We start from the raw sequence: 18239 nt of genomic DNA, 5'->3' as shown, positions 1-18239 counted from the left end.
ACATGGTCCTGCTGGGGAGAGGGAGAAATGGAGGTAATAGGTTTTTACTGATTTGGTATTTGAGTGTAATAGCAGCAGCACAAATCTCAGGATTCTCAGAACATTTCCCATCATGGAGCAAAACAAAACTAAACTACAGAGAACTGGAAAATGGGTGTATAAAATTTAATAACAAAAGGGTCAACAGGCAGCTACATCCATCCTCATCATTCATCCTCTCCACCCCTCAAGTCCTTTCTAACCTTATAAATTTGAGTACCGTCAAGGTTGGTTGCACAAAGGGGTCCAAAGCAGCCCTTGGGAAGCACTATCCCTCAAATATGGAATATGACTCAGATACAAAACTCAGCACCTCTTTCATATAAGGAAAAAAAGTGGAGAAACTTGGTTAAAAAGAGCTAAAATATTCTCATAGCTGCCTGGGGAGTAGATCTTAATCCTTCCACATAGATGCCTTCGGATCCACAGGTGGCCATTTGGACTAAAACCAAACAGAGTCCATTACTCATTCCCTCTCCGGCTCTTCTTGTGGCTTTTCTTAGATCTGAAATGGTAACACATATGAATCATAAATTAACATAAATTTAATAACAGCTGTTCAAGGAGCTAGGCAAGAACTTTCGAGTAAGATGGGGTATGCTGATACTGATGTGGATAGAGAGCATGCCCAATATTCATTAAATGTGCTTGGTGTTATGTCTTAGAGCAACACTGAGTAAGGTATTACTATCCAAACTTTACCACTGAGGAAATGATCTCTAGGTTAAGAGTATACCTGACAGTGTCTAACATATAGCAATAATTTCTAATTAAAGTTTATCAAAAGAAAGTGATTTGTCCAATGTCACTCAGCTGTTAAGTGTCTGAAGTTGGGATTTAACCACAGGTCTCCTGAGACCAAAGCTCATGCCCACTATCAAAGCTGCAGTTCTACAAGGAAAAAACAAAATAACATAAAACAGATATATAATTCTAGTAATTCTTAGGACAATGGGCCAATTTTATAATGTAAAAAAGAGAAATTCCTAAATACCCCATCAAAACAAAATTTCAGGTCTAACTTAGTTGTATGATTGGAACTTTGATTTCTGAATTAAGAAGAAATTCTTAAAGGTTGGTCCATACCTTTCAGGAGACTTTGAGTGGCTCCTATGTCTGTGACTACGGTGATGACCTGGGGAAAAAGAGGCCACCGGATGAGTGTTCTTCTATCCACCACCACCTCCGCTGTCATTTTCACTTCCTCCAATCCCTTTCATTGGTGTATTTTTTTGGCTTATGCTAGACACACCTCTTGGTAGCACCTTTCTGAACTGTGTGTGTTTATGGGGGAGTGTCAGAAGAACTGAACGCACTTCATATGCATTCAGGGGTTATGGCTAATTTCACAAACATCATGTTGAGTATTTTTTACCACTACGAAAGATCTTATTCCTGTAATTTCAGATGAAAGAACTGAAGTTCATCCTTCTTTCAGCAAAGCTTGTAAGAGGAAGTAAACATGTGAACTCTATTCTCACTTCCTTTTAAGCAGGCTATTTGCACTGGAGTGAGACTAAGCACTTACTGTATTTCTTTAAGACCACCAATAGCAAAAGGCCCAAATGCTGTACCTGGGGACTTGGAGCGGGATCTGTGCCGTCTATCTCGAGATCTGCTGCGGTGACGTCTTGGGCTTTTGCTCCGATGCCTTTCTCGGCGAGGGGAGGGGCTATGGAAATGACTGGTCAGATCCCTTTATCTGACATTATACTCACCACAACAGCACCCTCCCTTCCCAAAGCCCTGTCTTTCATTACAAATCAACCAAAGACCCACCTCCTCCTTTTAGGAGATCGACTCCGCCTGTACAAAAAGAAAAGAGAAAGAACCTTAGTAGGTGCACTGCAGTTGTAGATTCAAAAAATTGTTCCAATTCTTCACCCATTTCTGTTATCCATGACTTTAGTCCTGAAACTTTTTATTACCACCCTCCCACTCTAAGTCTGGGGTTGGTCATGTGACCTGCTTTGGCCAATGGGCTATTTGCATATGTGATACCAACATGATACTGGAAGGAAATTTGCGTCATTGAGCTTTTCTGCTCTTGAATTCTGCCACTGCCCTGAGACCATACCTAATCCAGCCTAGAATTAGACACATACACACACACACACAGAAGAGTTGCCCCATTAATAAGTTGCCTCATTAAAAGCCATTCTATAGTAGCCAATAGATGATCACAAAATAGGTTCATGAACTTAAACTGCCTATCCAAGCCCAGCTTAAATCACTGACTGCAGACTTATGAACTAAATAAACAGTTATCGTCTGACATAGAGGTTTTTGTGGGTTGTTTTATAGCAATTACTGCATTGGGCAAACAGAGCCCAAAGAGTAGGGCCTTACCTTCTGGGAGACCGGCTCCTACTCCTCCTATAGCGCAATGTGGGAGAACGACGGGGCTTGTCTAAGTCTCGGTAGCTTCTCCGGCGGTGATCAGGTGATGGCACTCTCTCCAGCTGGAAAAGAAATGTATGGTAGGTCAGTGATGAGCACAGACTTACAGAGAACCACTTAGGGACAGTACCTACGCGCTCCTTATCCTGTCCCAAATTCTACCTTCAAGTGACTTTAAACACAATGAATACATAGATAACCCTAAGGACAAAACCTCCAAATAAAAAAACTGAACCATTTCCAGTATTCCCCTTATTGTTCCAGTGTTGGTACCATTATTCTGGGACTTTGTGAGAAGAATGCGACTGTGAGACGTCAGGAGACGTCTAAGTAATTGTGCATTTCTCCTTCAGAAGCTAGATTTCTCAATGTGAAAGGAGATACAGATGTAAAATCAGTAAGATTGTATAAAGTGTACTTTAATTTTAAAATTTTCCTCTGGGTCTGCCAACTCTAGAGACCAAGAAATGCAGACCAAACCCTATCAGTGAGCATTTATGGTGCCCAGATTGTGGTATCTAAGTATCATTTTCCCTGTAAATGAAAGCAAGGGCTCCCTGGGAAAATGGCTAATTTCAGGTTGGGGACAGCAGCTTACAAAACATGAACAGAACATACATCAGAAGACAAGGTGTCCGAGACTACGATGATTCTATCAGTCTTGTGTCAACTTGGGGACCGCCCTCCATTGGCCAAAGGAGACAATTTCAGCATCAACAAGGACTATGATGGTTCAAAAACACATCCAATCTGCTTAAATCCTTGAGTTTATAATGTTACCAAGGAAAAAAGCTCATCACACTAGGAGGATACTATGGTGTCAGCTCATTATTTTAAAAAACTGATTGAGAAATAATCCTATATTTACCTTTTCTATATCAACTGTACCTATGAAAAACTAAATACTGATTTAGGAGATTTCTCTTCATAGCAGTGTTATAGGTAACAAATGATTTAAAAAAAAAAAACTAGAATATCACCATTTCACAACCCCTAATGGGTCTAGGTAGAGATCATCTAGGCACAGTGGCTCCTAATACAAAAAGAGAGGTAGGCTTTGCTCACCCTGGGGGGAACAGACATCGGTACTATGAAATAGTGTTGCTCTACTCCAAAACCTACAAAAACCTCATGCAATTTAGCATCCAGCTCTTAAGAATTAGTTTATAGAAGATAACAAGGGACAAGTGAACATGTGAAGTGACCTCACAGGGACACAATAAAAAAAATACAGATTATAAAAATCTGTACAGAATAATAAGACTTGATTTGTGGACCACTCAAACTATTTTAAACTGTTAAAAAATATAGGACAATTGGGGAAATGTGAATAAATTTTTTTTCCTTGTCTCAAGTTTTATTTAAATTCTATAGTATAATTTTAGTTTTAATACTGAATATTTGATTTTAAGAAATTACTGTTGATGTGGGGGTGACAAGCGGCATCATGTTTAGGCCTTTTCTGAAATATGAATGCAATATATGATGGTTGTGATCTGTGTCAAGACAATTGTGGGGTGGGGACAATTTGGTACAGAAATATGTAAAATGGCCGAGTTGACAGAGAGGCTAGACAGTGGGTAAAGGGGGCACATTCTCTCCACTTTGGTAAGTCCCTGAATTTTCCATTAAAAAAAAAGGAAAAACAGAATGCCTACTTTTGGTTCACTAACCACAGAAGAGCACCTCAGCATTGCCTGGCTTTAAATTTATGAACTAAGATCATGCTTGCTTTTGCATTCACCTTGAAGGGAGCCTAATGGCTCAGAGCTACACTTCCCATTTACATCCAGTATCCACAAACCAGCATTTCTTGTATTTCCCCCTAGCCTTTTTGGATACATAGAATAGTCTCAGATCCTTCTTTTCTTACCATATGTATTTCCACATTATCATATACTTTTTATAACAGCTTTGGCTAATAGTCTGTTGAGTTGATGATAGTTTACCTGACTGCTCCCTGACAGCTAGGTTGCTTTCAAGTTTTCAGCATTTTAACTAGTAAAGAATATGATCATGTAGTAGGTTTTTCCTTCCCCTAAACTAAGCCTACTCCTTAGGACAGGTTCAACTCTAAACAGTATCATTTTTGTTCCAAGTATTTGTTTTAATATCTACCAGCTGTGAGTCAATTATAATGTCCAAATGTATGTGAAGGGCTTTATATGTATCGTCTAATAATCATAAAATCGTAAGAGAAAGGTATCATTCTCCTTGCTTTACAAAGGAAAAGACTGACATTAATTTGCACAAGATTATGGAGAGCTGAGATTTAACTCCAATGCCTATACTCTTAACAATACATACTGTATTTTTTGGCTAAAGAAGGTTAAAAATTAAATTGTAAACAAAACAGGGAAGGACCATTCTCCCATCCCCTCCCGATAATTATCCCTCCTTCAGCCCTTAAGCTCCCAGGTACCTGACCTTCTCATCTTCCTCTTCCTCCTCTTCACTGGACTCCACATCATCCATGTCCTCTTCTAGAGCACTAACCCGGGGCTCCAGCTGCTCAGCTTCCTCTAGCACATAGCGTTTCTACAGAAAGTATGATGAGAGTCAGGGAGCCTTGTTCACTATTCTTGATTGTGAGGACAGTTTCAAGGGTATATACATATGGCAAAACTTACAAAATTGTACACACTTTAAATTTGTGTTGTTTAATGTATGTCAACTGTACCTTAATAAAGCCATTTAAAAGGGGGAAAAAAAATCCCTTAAGTGAAATCTCACTCTCAAGCCCAATATATAATTAGAAAAAAAAGGAGCTACTCTGGTTGGAATATGTGGGGCTGTCTCCTCTTATTCCTCTCAGCAGCCTTAAAACAGTCCCACAGAATAGTTTAAAGACCACTGAAGTAGCCTAACTTACCCATTTTATAGATGGGAAAAGAAAACCAGGTTCCACAGCTAGTCAGCTATAACAACAAAAACTTAAATCTTCTAATTCCCTGCTCCATCATCTCTCCATTATAGATCATTCATTCCCTTTCTCCTTTGGTAACCTACTATATCAGTTTTCCCTTTGTACTTTACAGCAGTAGTTTTAAAATAATACTCTGCAAAACCCATTCCTGAAAGGCGCTTCATGGATAATCATTTATTACTAGGAAAAGGAGCAGGGTTATAAAGGTGACATTTAAGGGGTTAAGATTTCATCTACTATTCCTGACCCTCTTATGTTTTACATCTTACAGTTTCCTTCATATAACATTTTAAACAAGAGGGACGCCTGGGTGGCTCAGTGGGTTAAGCCGCTGCCTTCGGCTCAGGTCATGATCTCAGGGTCCTGGGATCAAGTCCCGCATCGGGCTCTCTGCTCAGCCAGGAGCCTGCTTCCCTCTCTCTCTGCCTGCCTCTCCCGACTACTTGTGATTTCTCTCTGTCAAATAAATAAATAAAATCTTTAAAAAAAAAAAAAAAAATAACATTTTAAACAAGAAAGTAAAGCCCTACCCTTCATATACTTTATCTGTTTTCCTCTCCCAATTACCTTTAAAAGGTAATTTTAAAAGACTACTTATGAAGATGACCCTTGTGTGGGGTAAAAAAGAGGACCCCTGACATCCATGGTCTTCAGTGTTTTATTGTATATGTGTACTTGTCTGTCTCCCTGTCTTGGGGAGAGAAGGGCAACTCTGATAAGACATCTTTATCTCTTACCTGTAGCCGGGGTAGAATGATGTCACAGACTCTTTCACTGTGGAGCAGTTCATCAATAAACTCATCTACATGCATCAGTTCAAACTCTGGAAAAACAATCATAAGCTCAGGCAACTTGGAAATAAGTTTATATAGCCAACAAATAAGTGTAAGTCTCTATATGTAAGATGTCTATATATAAACAGTACTTGGTATAGAAAGTGTGAATCCTCTGGCGCCTCCCTTCCCTGCACATTTACTAGTAAAGCCACTCAGTCTGGCAGTTACAGAGAAGGGATTACTGACAGACGTGGGCTCAAACTACAGCCATTCATAGCCTTGTCATCATCACTTACCTTCATTCAGCTCACCTTTACTGAGGGCATCTATATGCCAGGCCCCTTCTTGGAGCTGGGCATAAAAGAATGAGTGAAGATGTCCCAATTAGCAGGAGACACAACACAAAAGGAAGCACAAACAGTTCTGAATTGTATAGGGGTGATATTCTTTTTTTTTTTTTTTTAAGATTTTATTTATTTGAAAGAGACCCGCATAAGAGAGAGAGAACATGAGTGGCGGGGAGGGAGAACATGAGAGAGGAAGAAGCAAACTCAGCAGGGAGCCTGATGCAGGACTCAATCCCAGGACCCTGGGATCATGACCTGAGCCGAAGACAGATGCTTAACTGACTGAGCCACCCTGGCACCAAGGGCTGATGTTCTTGAACAGATCCTATAAGTCAAGTACAACTTCTCATGTGAACACACAGTGTTTCTAAATATAGAGCATGTACCTTATATGGTAAACGAAGTAATAGCTTTTCAGAATTTTTATAGTGAATATTACCTTAGTTCAGTGGTTCTCAAACGGATTAACTTTGCCACCCACAACTAGTGGGGTTGCTCCTGACATCTAGTGGATAGAGACCAGGGATACGGCCAAGTATCCTACAATGGGCTGGACAGCCCCCCACAACAGAATCATCTGGATCAAATTATCAATAGGCTGAAAAACCCCATCTCAATTTAACAATATAAACATAAGTTTATGTTTATAAACAAGTTTTAAACATCCACGATGGCCATGACCATGTCCATCTTGTTCACCATCTTATTTCCAGTACATAGCACAATACCTGGCATCACACTGGCACTTAGTAAGTGAATAAAAGTGTACAGTAAAATACCAAATTCTTGACCTGCTTAATGTTACATGTAGAGGTAAAAGGCAAATGTTACTAATCTTCTGTTACGACAGTGAGAAGAAAAAGGTTTTGAATGCATTACACTGAATCCCCCTCTACCACAGGAAAGATCTTTGTAAAATATATGGAGCTGCCCCCTTTGGATATACTTACTATTTTTCAGTAGGATTCCTACGTAAGTATGAATATACTTAATCTATACTGTGGTGAGTAGTACAGCACTAGAAAAGAGGCCATTAAAAATAACAGTGATGATGGAACATATGGAAAACTAACTTTGGGAGGTTTTGGGAAGGCTTTTTCAGAGGTCATTATGGAGGCAGATCATATGGGCTGGAACACATGTGGAGGGCGCACATAATTCAAGGCTGGGATTGACATAAGATGCAGTTGGAAAGATAGGCAGACGGGGGTAGGTTGGGTAAGACCAACAGGAAGCTAGGAGTCTAATGGAGTACTCCATGCAGCAGGGGAGAAACTGAAATGAAGACAGTAACAAAAAGGATAAAGAGCATTCACAACTCTATGTTACAATGTGAAGATAGAGATATTGTTGAAATAAAAACTGGTTCAGGGAGGAAGGTCCAAACAATTGGTACCATACTCACCCCCATTTCGGTTCTGACTCTTGATTTTTCGATAGTCATTGTAGAGAGGCTCTAAGTACTTGTAGCAATCAATTGCAGTGCCTGTCAGCCTCATGTAAAGGGCTCCCAACATACGCACATACCTGACAGATAGAGGACAGTAAAACGATAAGCCATCCTAAAAAGTTCTTGTTCTTGAGTTTCATACCTGGCTTTTCTCATGACAGCAGTGGATGTACAAGTTCTCTCCTTTGCAGATGAGAGAACTGCAATTTTAGAGGAAATGTGAGGCAGGGAAAGGTAAAATACAGAGTCCTGGGTTACAAGTTCCCATTCTACCACTTACTGGCTACAGGAACTTGGGACATGTTGCTCAACTTTCAGAGTCTGTTATATCTTGTATAACATGAAGACAGAACCTATTTACCTCACAGAATTACTGTAAGAATCAAATGAAATACTGAATTTAATAATAACATATAAGGTATGTTTACTTAACACTACAAGAAATAATACATATAGATGTGAATATATAAACTTTTGCTAGGCAACACAGCATGCTGGTTCTGAAGAAAAAAAAAAAAAAAGTCAAAGTCCTTTGGATTACAATTCTGATTCCATTACTTACTGGCTTTGTTACAATCCTTGTAAAATGCAGATAACAGTACCTAATTTGCTGGCCTGGTTTAGTGAGAAATCTGTGTCAAGTGCTAATCATAGCATATAGCACATAGTAAGTGCCTAGTAAGAGCTGTTCTCTAGCTGTTAATGTTTTGTAAGATTTCCTTTTTCTTTTCTCCTCTATCCAACTACCCGCTCAAATTCTCCACTTAGAATAACAAGTAGACATCTGAAATTGAACAGTTTCTTTACATGACAAACAGAATGGAGTAGAAAAGAATCTGAACACTGACACCAGCTTTGACACTTACTAGCTGTATGACCTTGAGGAAATTACTTCATCTGTGCCAAGTTTCCTCCCCTGTGTAACAGGGATAATAATTTTGCGGGGTTCTTGTGAAGGTTAAATTATTACATGAAAATCCCTTAGAGGGTAACACATAATCTACTCTGCCTCCTGTACTTGTCTGTAAACTCCTTGAGAATAAAATAAAAGAATATGAGCAGCAGATATTTTGGAGATATTAGCCATGCAATAGGCCCTGTATTGTGAGATATACAGTACTATCTTCTTTAACCTTCACAGCAATCTTGAATTGGTAATATCATCTCCATTTTACAAGTAAAGAAAGTAAAGCTCACAAAATGTAACTTCTCCAAGGTCACAGTAAGTCTGGACATGGCTGGACACCAGCCTGGACACAAACCTCCACCTACACCAAAGTTTTCCCACTTATCTACCACATTATGTAGTTTTCTTCATCTTTGAGTATCCAGTACTACCAACATACTAGGCACTCACTTCTGCTTAATATATGTCCAGTGAACTTGTGATATGCTTTTTGGGGACAAGGGGTAGTTACCAGGACTGAGAATGTAACAGAGAAGATCAATATAATCAGAACACGCAAAATAACAAGATACATTGCTTTCACTCCTCTTAACCAAAGCCAAATTCTGGACCACTGAAATTGAAGCTTTTATATTAGCAAATCAACATTTTACTCACTTGAAATCTTCATTTTTTATAAATTCTACAATGATATCCTTCTCAGGCTGAATCTGAAGCATCTTCAAGGTCAAACACAGAAAGGGAGTTGGCTTTATGTTGCCACCATAGACACCACCCACAAACCTCAACTCCATGGCTTTATCGACTACAAGTTCAGCTGAAAAGAAAAGCAAAAACAAAGTGGCATCTCAAACACATTAGGGCCAAGCTTATCCCAGTCTGAAGTGGTGATAAGCTAGTTCAAGCTTTGGTGCTCCTGACTACTAATCAAGAATTTAATATAAGAACAACTGTCTATTAAAAGTAATAATAAGAACAGCCAATATATACTGAAAGATAAGTGTATGCCAGATACTCTGCTAAGCATGTCATATTATCTCATTTAATGCAATTAGCCATGAAGTTCCTGCACTGAGGCTGTTTTCAGCTAAGGGAAAATGAAGGCAAAGAAAGGGTAAGTGACTTGCTCAAGGTCCACAGTCAGAGAGGAGCAGGGGCTGCATTTAAATGTAAGCAGTCTTAACTTCAGAGTCCATGCCTATCACCATTATGTTTGGAGAAAAACAGCCAGATTCTGAGTTAAAAGAATAACAGCAAATGATTCAATAGCTACATAATGGACAAATGTCATTTACAGAAGGGGGATAATAACCTTCCACAATTGTTTTCAAAAGCAAACCCTAGCTGTGTGAACTTAGGGCAAGCCATTTTACCTTACTTCCTTTTTAGACTGTCAATTCAAATCTGAATAATAAAAGTACAAAGTTTCAGGGCTATAGTGAGAATCAAATTTATAGCCAGGTACTAAATACTGGAGATGTAGGTAGAGGGAAAAGGAGGACAAAATTACAATGCTTACAGAGTTTACAGTCTGGCAAGGTAGAAAAAAAATTTTTTTTAGGTGTGGTGAATAGTTGAAATAAGATGCAGAATGCAATACAATTATAGATCAAGGGAACATAATCCAGCATTGGAGGAAAAAGATGAGTTCACTTTTGGACATACTGAGTTGGCATGTCTTGGAATTTAGATCTTAGAGATCTGGGATGGAGAGGTAAATTTGAAGGCATCTACATATAAGATGTAACTGCAGTGTGGAGATCATACAAGGAGCGAACTATGTAATGAGAAAAGGTCCCAAAATTTATCCAAAATTGACATGACTCCAAAATTTAAGGGACTCAGAGAAAAACAGTATGTTTCCATGGACACAACAGCTAATGGTGGTGGCAACAACAGTACAGGCACAGGAGTAGTTAACAGTGGTTAACAACTAGCACCACCACTACAACTGCTAAGTACTTCTTAAAATATATACCTGTAACCATACCAAATACTTTTTATACTTTATGGCATTTAATCCTTACAGCAACCTTCTGGGGTGGGTATTATTCGTTTACAGTAGAGGAAGACATGGTTCACTAGTATAACAGAGCTACTAAAATGCAGAGCCAGAATTCAAAGATTGAAAGACTACCTGGAAGCCTTCTCTGAAAAACTCATATCTGTATTAAGGCCCGAACGTGGAAATACTGCAAATGGTCCAGATTTAGGGATAGTAAGACCCTGAACTGGGTTTTGGGTACGTTAAAGTTCCTTTAAGAACTTCAGAGTCCCTGAGTGGGAACTCTGCAGATTACATTAAACATGGAAACCCCCAGAGAACCCAGCACTGACACGCTTTAGAACAAGACAGCAGTAGACCGTGTCTCCGAAGCTCAACACAAAACTACGCACACAGTAGGTAGTCAGATTTTTCTGAATAACTGATTCCCCTCCAGTCACACACCCGGGAGCCAGTCCCAGTGGCTCCCAGTTAAGAGAACTGGGCCACAAGGAGGGGGGTCCGCGCGCTGCCGCTCACCCGTCAGTCCAAAACACTCCTCTTTCCAGTACTTGGACTCATAGATTCGCGTCCGAATGATCTTCTCCACCAGATACTGAGGATTGGTGCCGTGGATGCTGTGCGCATCCTTCACCGTACGGTTCGCCATTTTAGAATGCCTTTAGTTCTATTTCCGTCGGGTCCTTCAATGCGTCACATCCAGGTTAAAAAAAACATCTAAGAGGGACTGCGAAGCGTGGAGAAAGTCGCTCTAGGAACTCAGGCCACCATCTTGGTACAGGAAATGCTGTAAGGAAAGGAACTTCCTTCCGCGAACAGCGTTGCCGACCGAATCAATGATGGCCGCTGCACGTTGCCGGACGTACGACGTGCATTCCCTCCCGTGTGGGCGGGGCTGAAGGACTGACTGATGACGGAACGCTGGGACAGCCTGGGGGCGGAGCCACGGCGTTTGGCGCGAAATTTTCTTTTCTCCACCTTCTTTCCTACTAGGCGCGGGCTTTGACTCCGGCGTGCGCCCAGTGGATGTAAGAGGAGTCCAGCGGGGGCAGGTTAGAGTTGCAGCTGCTCCACGAACTCTTGGAGCTGAGACGGTGGGAGCAGAGGGCTTCGGCGCCCGGTGAGTGTGGCATTACGGGGCTGGAGGGGAATCTGAGCCAGCAAGACTGGAGAAGTTCTCTGTGGACTCAGTCATTCATTGATTCATTCAGCAGATATTTACTAAGCCCCTGTTACGTGCCAGGTACTGTTCTAAGCCCATTAGGAGCATTTTTCTTTTCCACATCCTGATTTATAAAAGGCTTCCCGCTTTGTCGGGGACTGAGGGGTTGCAGTTAGGGAAACCGGAAGCCAACAGAGAAGCGTGAGCATCCCTGCCGCCAGCGCCCTGAGATTCCCATTAATGATCTTAACCATCCCTCCTATCTGCTTTGACCTTGTGAAGCTTTTCCGTCTTTTTCTCCTTTGAGGCGTCGTGAACCAAGCACCACAGGGAAGGCAGAACAGAAGTTATTACCCCATCTTACAGATGTAGCAATTGAGCCCAGAGAGACTTGTCTAGGTCGCTTTTTGTGAGTAAGGGGCCTGGCTCCCACCCAAGCCTCCCCGCCAACCTACTCCCAGGTGAGCTCCCTTAATTGCGGGACTTTCATCCACCTTCTTTCTAGGATAGAAGTCTAAAGACATGTCTTCTACTTCCTTCAGTCTAACCCTAGAGTAGAAGCGCCTTCTAATTTTCATAATTGGAAAAAGCACTGGACTTAGAGGCATGAGATGTGAGATTCTTATCGTGGTCTACTGTCTGTGAAACTGCAATGATTAGATATGTGAGTTTTCGATTTTAGTTGTCTGTAAAAATGGTACCCTCTTCGGTGCTGATATGGGGTACTTGTGAATGCCAACGGAGGTTTCCGATGTGAGAGCACCATTTACCAAGTCTTTCTGCAACGGTTTTTAACAGAGGGTAATATGTGGTTGTTAGAAGGTTTATGAATCCCTGAAATTAAGTGCAAAATTTTGTGTGAATTGTGAGTTTCCTAACATTCCTCAAATTCTTTTTTTTTTTTTTAAGATCCACGGTCTCTTACAAATAAATGCAAGGGATTAAGGGAGTGAGGAAGTGAATTTGCCATTTTGCATTTTCTCACTTAATCCAAGAATAGTGCCTGGCACATAATGGGTGGTTAATATATGTTGGTTGAATTATAGAAAGGTTCTATTATTATCATCCCCATTTTGTGGGTAAGGAAATTGAGGTCCATTTGACTTCCCACTTAGTGGCTGGGAAGCCTAACTTATTGTAGTAAGGTCACCAGAAGCATGTTGTCTCAGGCATATGTTACATTATTCACTTTTACACAGGTGTTGTAAGGTGAAGTGGTTTAGAGTCCTTGAAATCTGGCTGCTCAGGGTTTGAATTAAGACTGCCATCCTGAAAAAAAAAAAAAAAAAAAAAAAAAAGACTGCCATCCTGTGTACCATTGGAACAAGTTAATCATTTTGAAGTGCTCATAGCACTTAACTTTCATTCAGCAAATATTTATTATTGAGAGTCTGTTGTGCACTTACTATGTATTAGCATTGGACTTAGGTTATTTTGAGCATTAAATGAGATAAATAGAGTTTTGGCTACATTTTCTGTCATATTGGCTCAGTACATACCTGATATCATTTTTACCGCAATTCCCTTATATTTTCCTTGGGTGTGGCACCCTATACTGGGTGGTGTGTCTGTTCAAGATTTGTGGTATCTGCAACAATTAAGAGCCTGTGGGTGGTTATCTCCTAGAAGCAAAGCCTTTGCTCCACCAAGTCAAACCTGCCTTTCCACCCCATTCAACATCCCTCTTGGGTAATCTCTCTGCTAATGGTGCTTGAGATGAAATACTGGGTCCTGAAAGTAGGGTAACAGTACAAAGAGGCTTGACATCTTTATGCTGCCTCTATAGAAGGATTCTTGATTAATTGTTTGAACTCTTCATTGAAAAATAACTAAATACTGACAAGTGCAGATATCATAAAGGTACCGGTCAATGAACTTTCTTGAAGAGAACATACTTGTGTAACCAGCTTCCAGATAAAGAAACAGGACCAGCATTCCAGAAACATGTCCCTTCCCCACTGTGCTCTCTTTCAGTCACTTAGGTTACCTTCTGTTCTGACTTCTAACACCATGGGTTACTTTTAACCTATTTTTAAGCTTTATGTGAATGGAATCAATATAGTATGATTTCTTCTGGTGCCTGATTTCTTTAGCTCATTGTTATTTTGTGAGGTCCCCCCACCCCCGCCCTGTGCATTTGTAGTTGGTTTATTTCATTGCTGTATAGTGCGGCTACATACATTTTGGTTCATGTCTTTTGATGTTTTTCTGTTGGGTATATTGTGTTGAAATTTCTGAGTCATAGGATGTGCATTTGTTTAGCTTTGGTTGCTACTGCCCATTTTTCAAAGTGGTTTTACCAGCTTAAATGACTTCCAGCAGTTCTGGAAGGGTTCTGGCTGTTCTGTGTCCTTACCACGCTTGCTACTGCCCTAATGATTTTTAAAACCAGTTTGTTTTTCATTCATTCATTCACCTATTTTATTGCCAAGTCTTAACCTAATCTCTGAGTCTTAACCTAACCTAATCTCAGTTACAAACAAGATAGACAGGGTCCCAAGATCCCTGCTTTTGGAAGTTAACATTCTAGCGTAGGAAGTACAATAAATAAGAAAGTAATGTTACTGCTTTGATCATAGGGTGGTATAATGAAATATGACCCCGAGGGACAGCATAAGATGGTGTGAGGGTAATTTCCATTGGGTATCAGTGAAGGCCTATCTGAGAAAGTTTTGTTGAGGCCAGGACCTGAGCCATCCCTGAAAAGATATGCAAAAAGAGAGAACAGCAATGGTGTAGTAAGTCTGAGGGCATAACAACTTTGGCCTTTTTGAGGTTTGGAAAAGCAGGCCTGGAGCAGAGTGCTAGACCAGGGTGAAGCAAGTTTTACATCCAAGCCCAGATAGTCTTTCTTGCAATATCCCTACTTGCTCAGCTTAGGGTAAATCACCCACCCTTGTACATATATGTTTATGTACTGGTCTCATTGAACACAGTGCATGGGCTAGTAAGGGAATGTTAAATTTTATCTTGGAGTGGCTTTTGAAGGAGGATTCCTGCTTTAGTAGGATTAAATATCATCTTGATTTAAGAGTTGAGAGCATGGATATGATTTTCTTAGGTATACATGAGAACCTTATAGGAATGGCCTTAGTCCTTCTGTTTGCCAATTTGGGGTATGAAAAAATAAGATTATTGTTTCGGTGTAGTCAAGTATCATAGTCCAAGTGACAAATCAGGTATTTATCCTATAATTAGATTATGCAGGAGTTGTAGACAGTATTCTGGGAGATAACCCCTTTGCTACAAAGCACTCAGTGATTTTCCAGTTTTGTTTTGTTTTTTAATGGCAGAATTTAGTGAAAATTGTAATTGATTTGCATCTTTTGTTCTCTCAGTAGCCTATTTTGCCTGATTGCATTGTGGAAAGGTGAAAAATTCCAAGTTTACTTCTGATAATACCGTTACCAAGTTTACTTCTGACAGATCATCCATTAAAAGGAATATTTATTGTAAGGTAAGTTAGTGTTATGTATTTCCTCGAATGCTTATTGAAATTCAAACACTTCTCCTAAATTTTACCAAACGCTCATTGAATATAAGAATCCAAATTCATTTTTTACTTGACATGAGTCATTGCTCTTGTTCATTTCTGTGGTGTACTTAATTAAAATTAGATTGATTTTAATACTACCGTGTTGTGAATTATATAGTACTCTTAATGCTCTTTAAAGCAATCATTCACCCATCATTCGTAAGCTGTGTATTTACTAATGACTTAGCATTTTTTCTTCTTTTTGCTAATTAGTTTCCTCAAAGTAGATTTAAAAATACCTTTTTTAAAAGCAGAAAATCTTGTAGGTCAGAATGTTCCTGAGTAGAGAATAAGACATAATTGTACCGAACTTCAGGAAACAAGGTTGTTTAATCAGGATATCAATATGCTATTAAAATTCTGTTGTTTTCAACACAGACTGAAATTTTTGTTCATCTATCAGTAATTCAGAGTAATTCTGTCAGACGGATTAAAGAAAAAATTCTTTTGTCAAATATTAGCTCCCATAAAAACAACAGTTAATTTAGAGGAAAGATTTATTATTTTAATTACTTAAACTTAAGATAATAGATTAGTGGGCGCCTGGGTGGCTCAGTGAGTTAAGCGTCTGCCTTTAGCTCTGGGATCAAGCCCCCTGTCAGGCTCCTTGCTCAGTAGAGAGTCTGCTGCTCCCACTGCTTGTGCTCTCTCTTTTTCTCTCTGTCAAATAAATAAAGTCTTAAAGAAAAAATTAAAAAAAAAAAATAAATGTTACCAATAGCTACTTACTATTCAATATTCAGCTTAGAAAACCCCTATAGGAAGCATTTGCTACCTGAACAGCCACAAGACCTGGTCCTCTAACTTGCAATAGTCTCTCTGGGTCCATCTCTTGACTTTTCACACTACTAGTTGTCCTTTAGTGCATTTATATTTTATCCCTATCTTGATTATAAGTGTTGTGAAGATATGAACAACCGTCTATCACTGTCTTTTATTTTCAAGTTGTTAGATGTTTAATATCTATCATTGTGCCTTGTAGCTAGTAGGTACTTCTAAAAACTTAGAGTTTCTTTTCCTACATATTGACCCTGCCTAGGAAGAGGTAAGGTGTAGTACAAGATATATGCAGATGATAACATAGACGATAAATTGTCTATGTTCAATCTTAATGAAGTTTGACTTTTCTCAAAGAAAATGTTTTCTAAAATCTGCGGGAATGTAATGGGAGCAGAAGAGAAGGCTAAACTCATTGAAGGCAAGACTGTGTGCTAGAATCCATCAGAGCATTGTCATGTTAACTCAGAGTTAGTGACTTCTACACAGGAACCATGGCGTGCTACCCTACAAGGCTGAAGACTAGACAAACTTATTCATGGGTTGGCAAGCCGTCTTTGGACCAAAAACTACGCTACTACACCTACAAGTGAGTGTTGGACTCTGTTGGTTGTCCTGGAAGTAATAACTTCTCCTCACTAAACTGTTAACTTATATCCACCCTGTTCCAGTTACTCTAGATTGAGAACTGAGGGACAGTAAATATGAAAGGATTATAAGGAGGGGTTTTATTTGGTATAAGATGATAGCATAAATATAGCAGTGATAGAGGAAGACACGTCAAGTTAATAAAATTTAGTATGTGTGATGATGTTGTGTTTATTTAAAGTGGGTTCTTTGTGTCTGCATGATAACGGTAGGATTCACTGTTGTTACTATGTCCTCTCAGCCCTAGAGGTCTCTGAAAATTTTGATACTGTTATTGGGCAGGTTTCATACTTCGGGAAGCCTTTATTCTTTGTCAATAACTAAGAGAGGTTGACATTCATATTAAGGCCTCTGGATTAACCGTCCACATTAAAACAATTCATTCAACCCATTTAATTTCCTCTTGCGTATGGCTTTATGGGCGAATTGGTTTCCTAGTAGGATACTTGGTCATCAGAGAGAAACTAGGAGATTTTCCAGTTGGAAAGCACTTTCATCTGCCCAGAGGGTACTGAACGAGGTAGTCTACCCTAAGTGATATCCTAACATGTTTCTCTCCTTTGTAGAGAAATGAGTGTCAAAATGGAAGGTGGTCTGAGTGAGATTCATATCCAAGTTGGACAGTTCGTGTTGATAGAAGGGGATGATGATGAAAATCCATATGTTGCTAAATTGGTTGAGTTGTTTGAAGATGGTAAGTTTGGGGCTAGAATGAAAACCATTCCTTATCATGAACGATTGGGAGCTGCAAGATTTTTGATTGCTGACTTCTCTGTTTATAGCTCCATATAGGGTGTGAGCCCTAGATTCTGAGGTGGGGTCATTTAAGCCCTGGCTATCCCATTTTATACCTCATAAACTTCTCTACTCATTAGAGCAATATTGGGTAAAAGTGGGATTGGGGGAGTAGTTCAAGAATTTAACTTTCTTATTATTTTTAGGAATGGGCTAAAATAGTGGCTCAGTTGGTTAAACAACTGCCTTCAGCTTAGGTCATGATCCCAGAGTCCCAGGATTGAGTCCCGAATCAGGCTCCCAGCTCCACGGGGAATCTTTTTCTCCCTCTGACCTTCTCGCCTCTCATGCTCTCTCTCACTCTCTCTTCCTCTCTCAAATAAATAAATAAAAATTTTTAAAAAATGGTCATTAAGGCAGGATTTTTGGAATGGACAAAGGATGAGTTCACAAGGAAGGGGGAAGAAAAATAGGTGATTTACACTATCATACAGACTTATCTTTTAATTTTAGCATAAGGAAGTTAGGGGGG

General features: G+C 39.7%; 2 protein-coding genes across 4 annotated transcripts in view; one reads left to right on the top strand and one right to left on the bottom strand.

Moving 5' to 3' along the window:
* Window positions 1-151: 151 nt before the first annotated feature.
* PRPF38A (pre-mRNA processing factor 38A) lies at window positions 152-11643 on the bottom strand. Its single transcript, XM_059136644.1, has 10 exons — window positions 11370-11643; window positions 9503-9662; window positions 7894-8015; window positions 6103-6188; window positions 4867-4977; window positions 2389-2501; window positions 1819-1845; window positions 1614-1711; window positions 1126-1174; window positions 152-544 (listed from the first exon to the last, which is right to left on the bottom strand). The coding sequence occupies exons 1-10, from the start codon at window positions 11497-11499 to the stop codon at window positions 502-504; spliced, it is 939 nt and encodes a 312-aa protein (XP_058992627.1). The 5' UTR covers window positions 11500-11643; the 3' UTR covers window positions 152-501.
* A 47-nt stretch (window positions 11644-11690) lies between these two features.
* The window catches only part of ORC1 (origin recognition complex subunit 1), a 29050-nt gene continuing 22501 nt past the window's right edge, over window positions 11691-18239 (top strand). Inside the window, exons 1-4 of one of the 3 annotated variants that reach the window (XM_059136642.1) lie at window positions 11691-11970; window positions 15354-15469; window positions 16814-16913; window positions 17539-17666. In XM_059136642.1, the coding sequence (XP_058992625.1) occupies window positions 16819-16913; window positions 17539-17666 (223 nt within the window). In that variant the 5' untranslated portion in view covers window positions 11691-11970; window positions 15354-15469; window positions 16814-16818. Of the gene's footprint in view, window positions 11971-12323; window positions 12474-15350; window positions 15470-16813; window positions 16914-17538; window positions 17667-18239 lie in introns of those variants that run through there. The other 2 variants (XM_059136641.1, XM_059136643.1) reach the window with 2 other exon arrangements.

Source organism: Mustela lutreola, chromosome 10 (genome assembly GCF_030435805.1).
Source record: "Mustela lutreola isolate mMusLut2 chromosome 10, mMusLut2.pri, whole genome shotgun sequence".
Lineage (NCBI taxonomy): Eukaryota > Metazoa > Chordata > Mammalia > Carnivora > Mustelidae > Mustela > Mustela lutreola.
Note: the sequence above shows the minus strand (reverse complement) of the source record. Positions and strands in the feature narration are given on the sequence as shown.

Bases quoted from the DNA above. Each gene is read 5' to 3' on its own strand.
- PRPF38A (XM_059136644.1), bottom strand. From the start codon at position 11,499: ATGGCGAACCGTACGGTGAAGGATGCGCACAGCATCCACGGCACCAAT. The intron at 6,189-7,893 runs GTGAGTATGGTA...TTGTTTTTCCAG, and splicing joins GAGTCAGAACCGAAATGGGG to AGTTTGAACTGATGCATGTA. The intron at 545-1,125 runs GTATGGACCAAC...TTACCATTTCAG, and splicing joins CACTCAAAGTCTCCTGAAAG to ATCTAAGAAAAGCCACAAGA.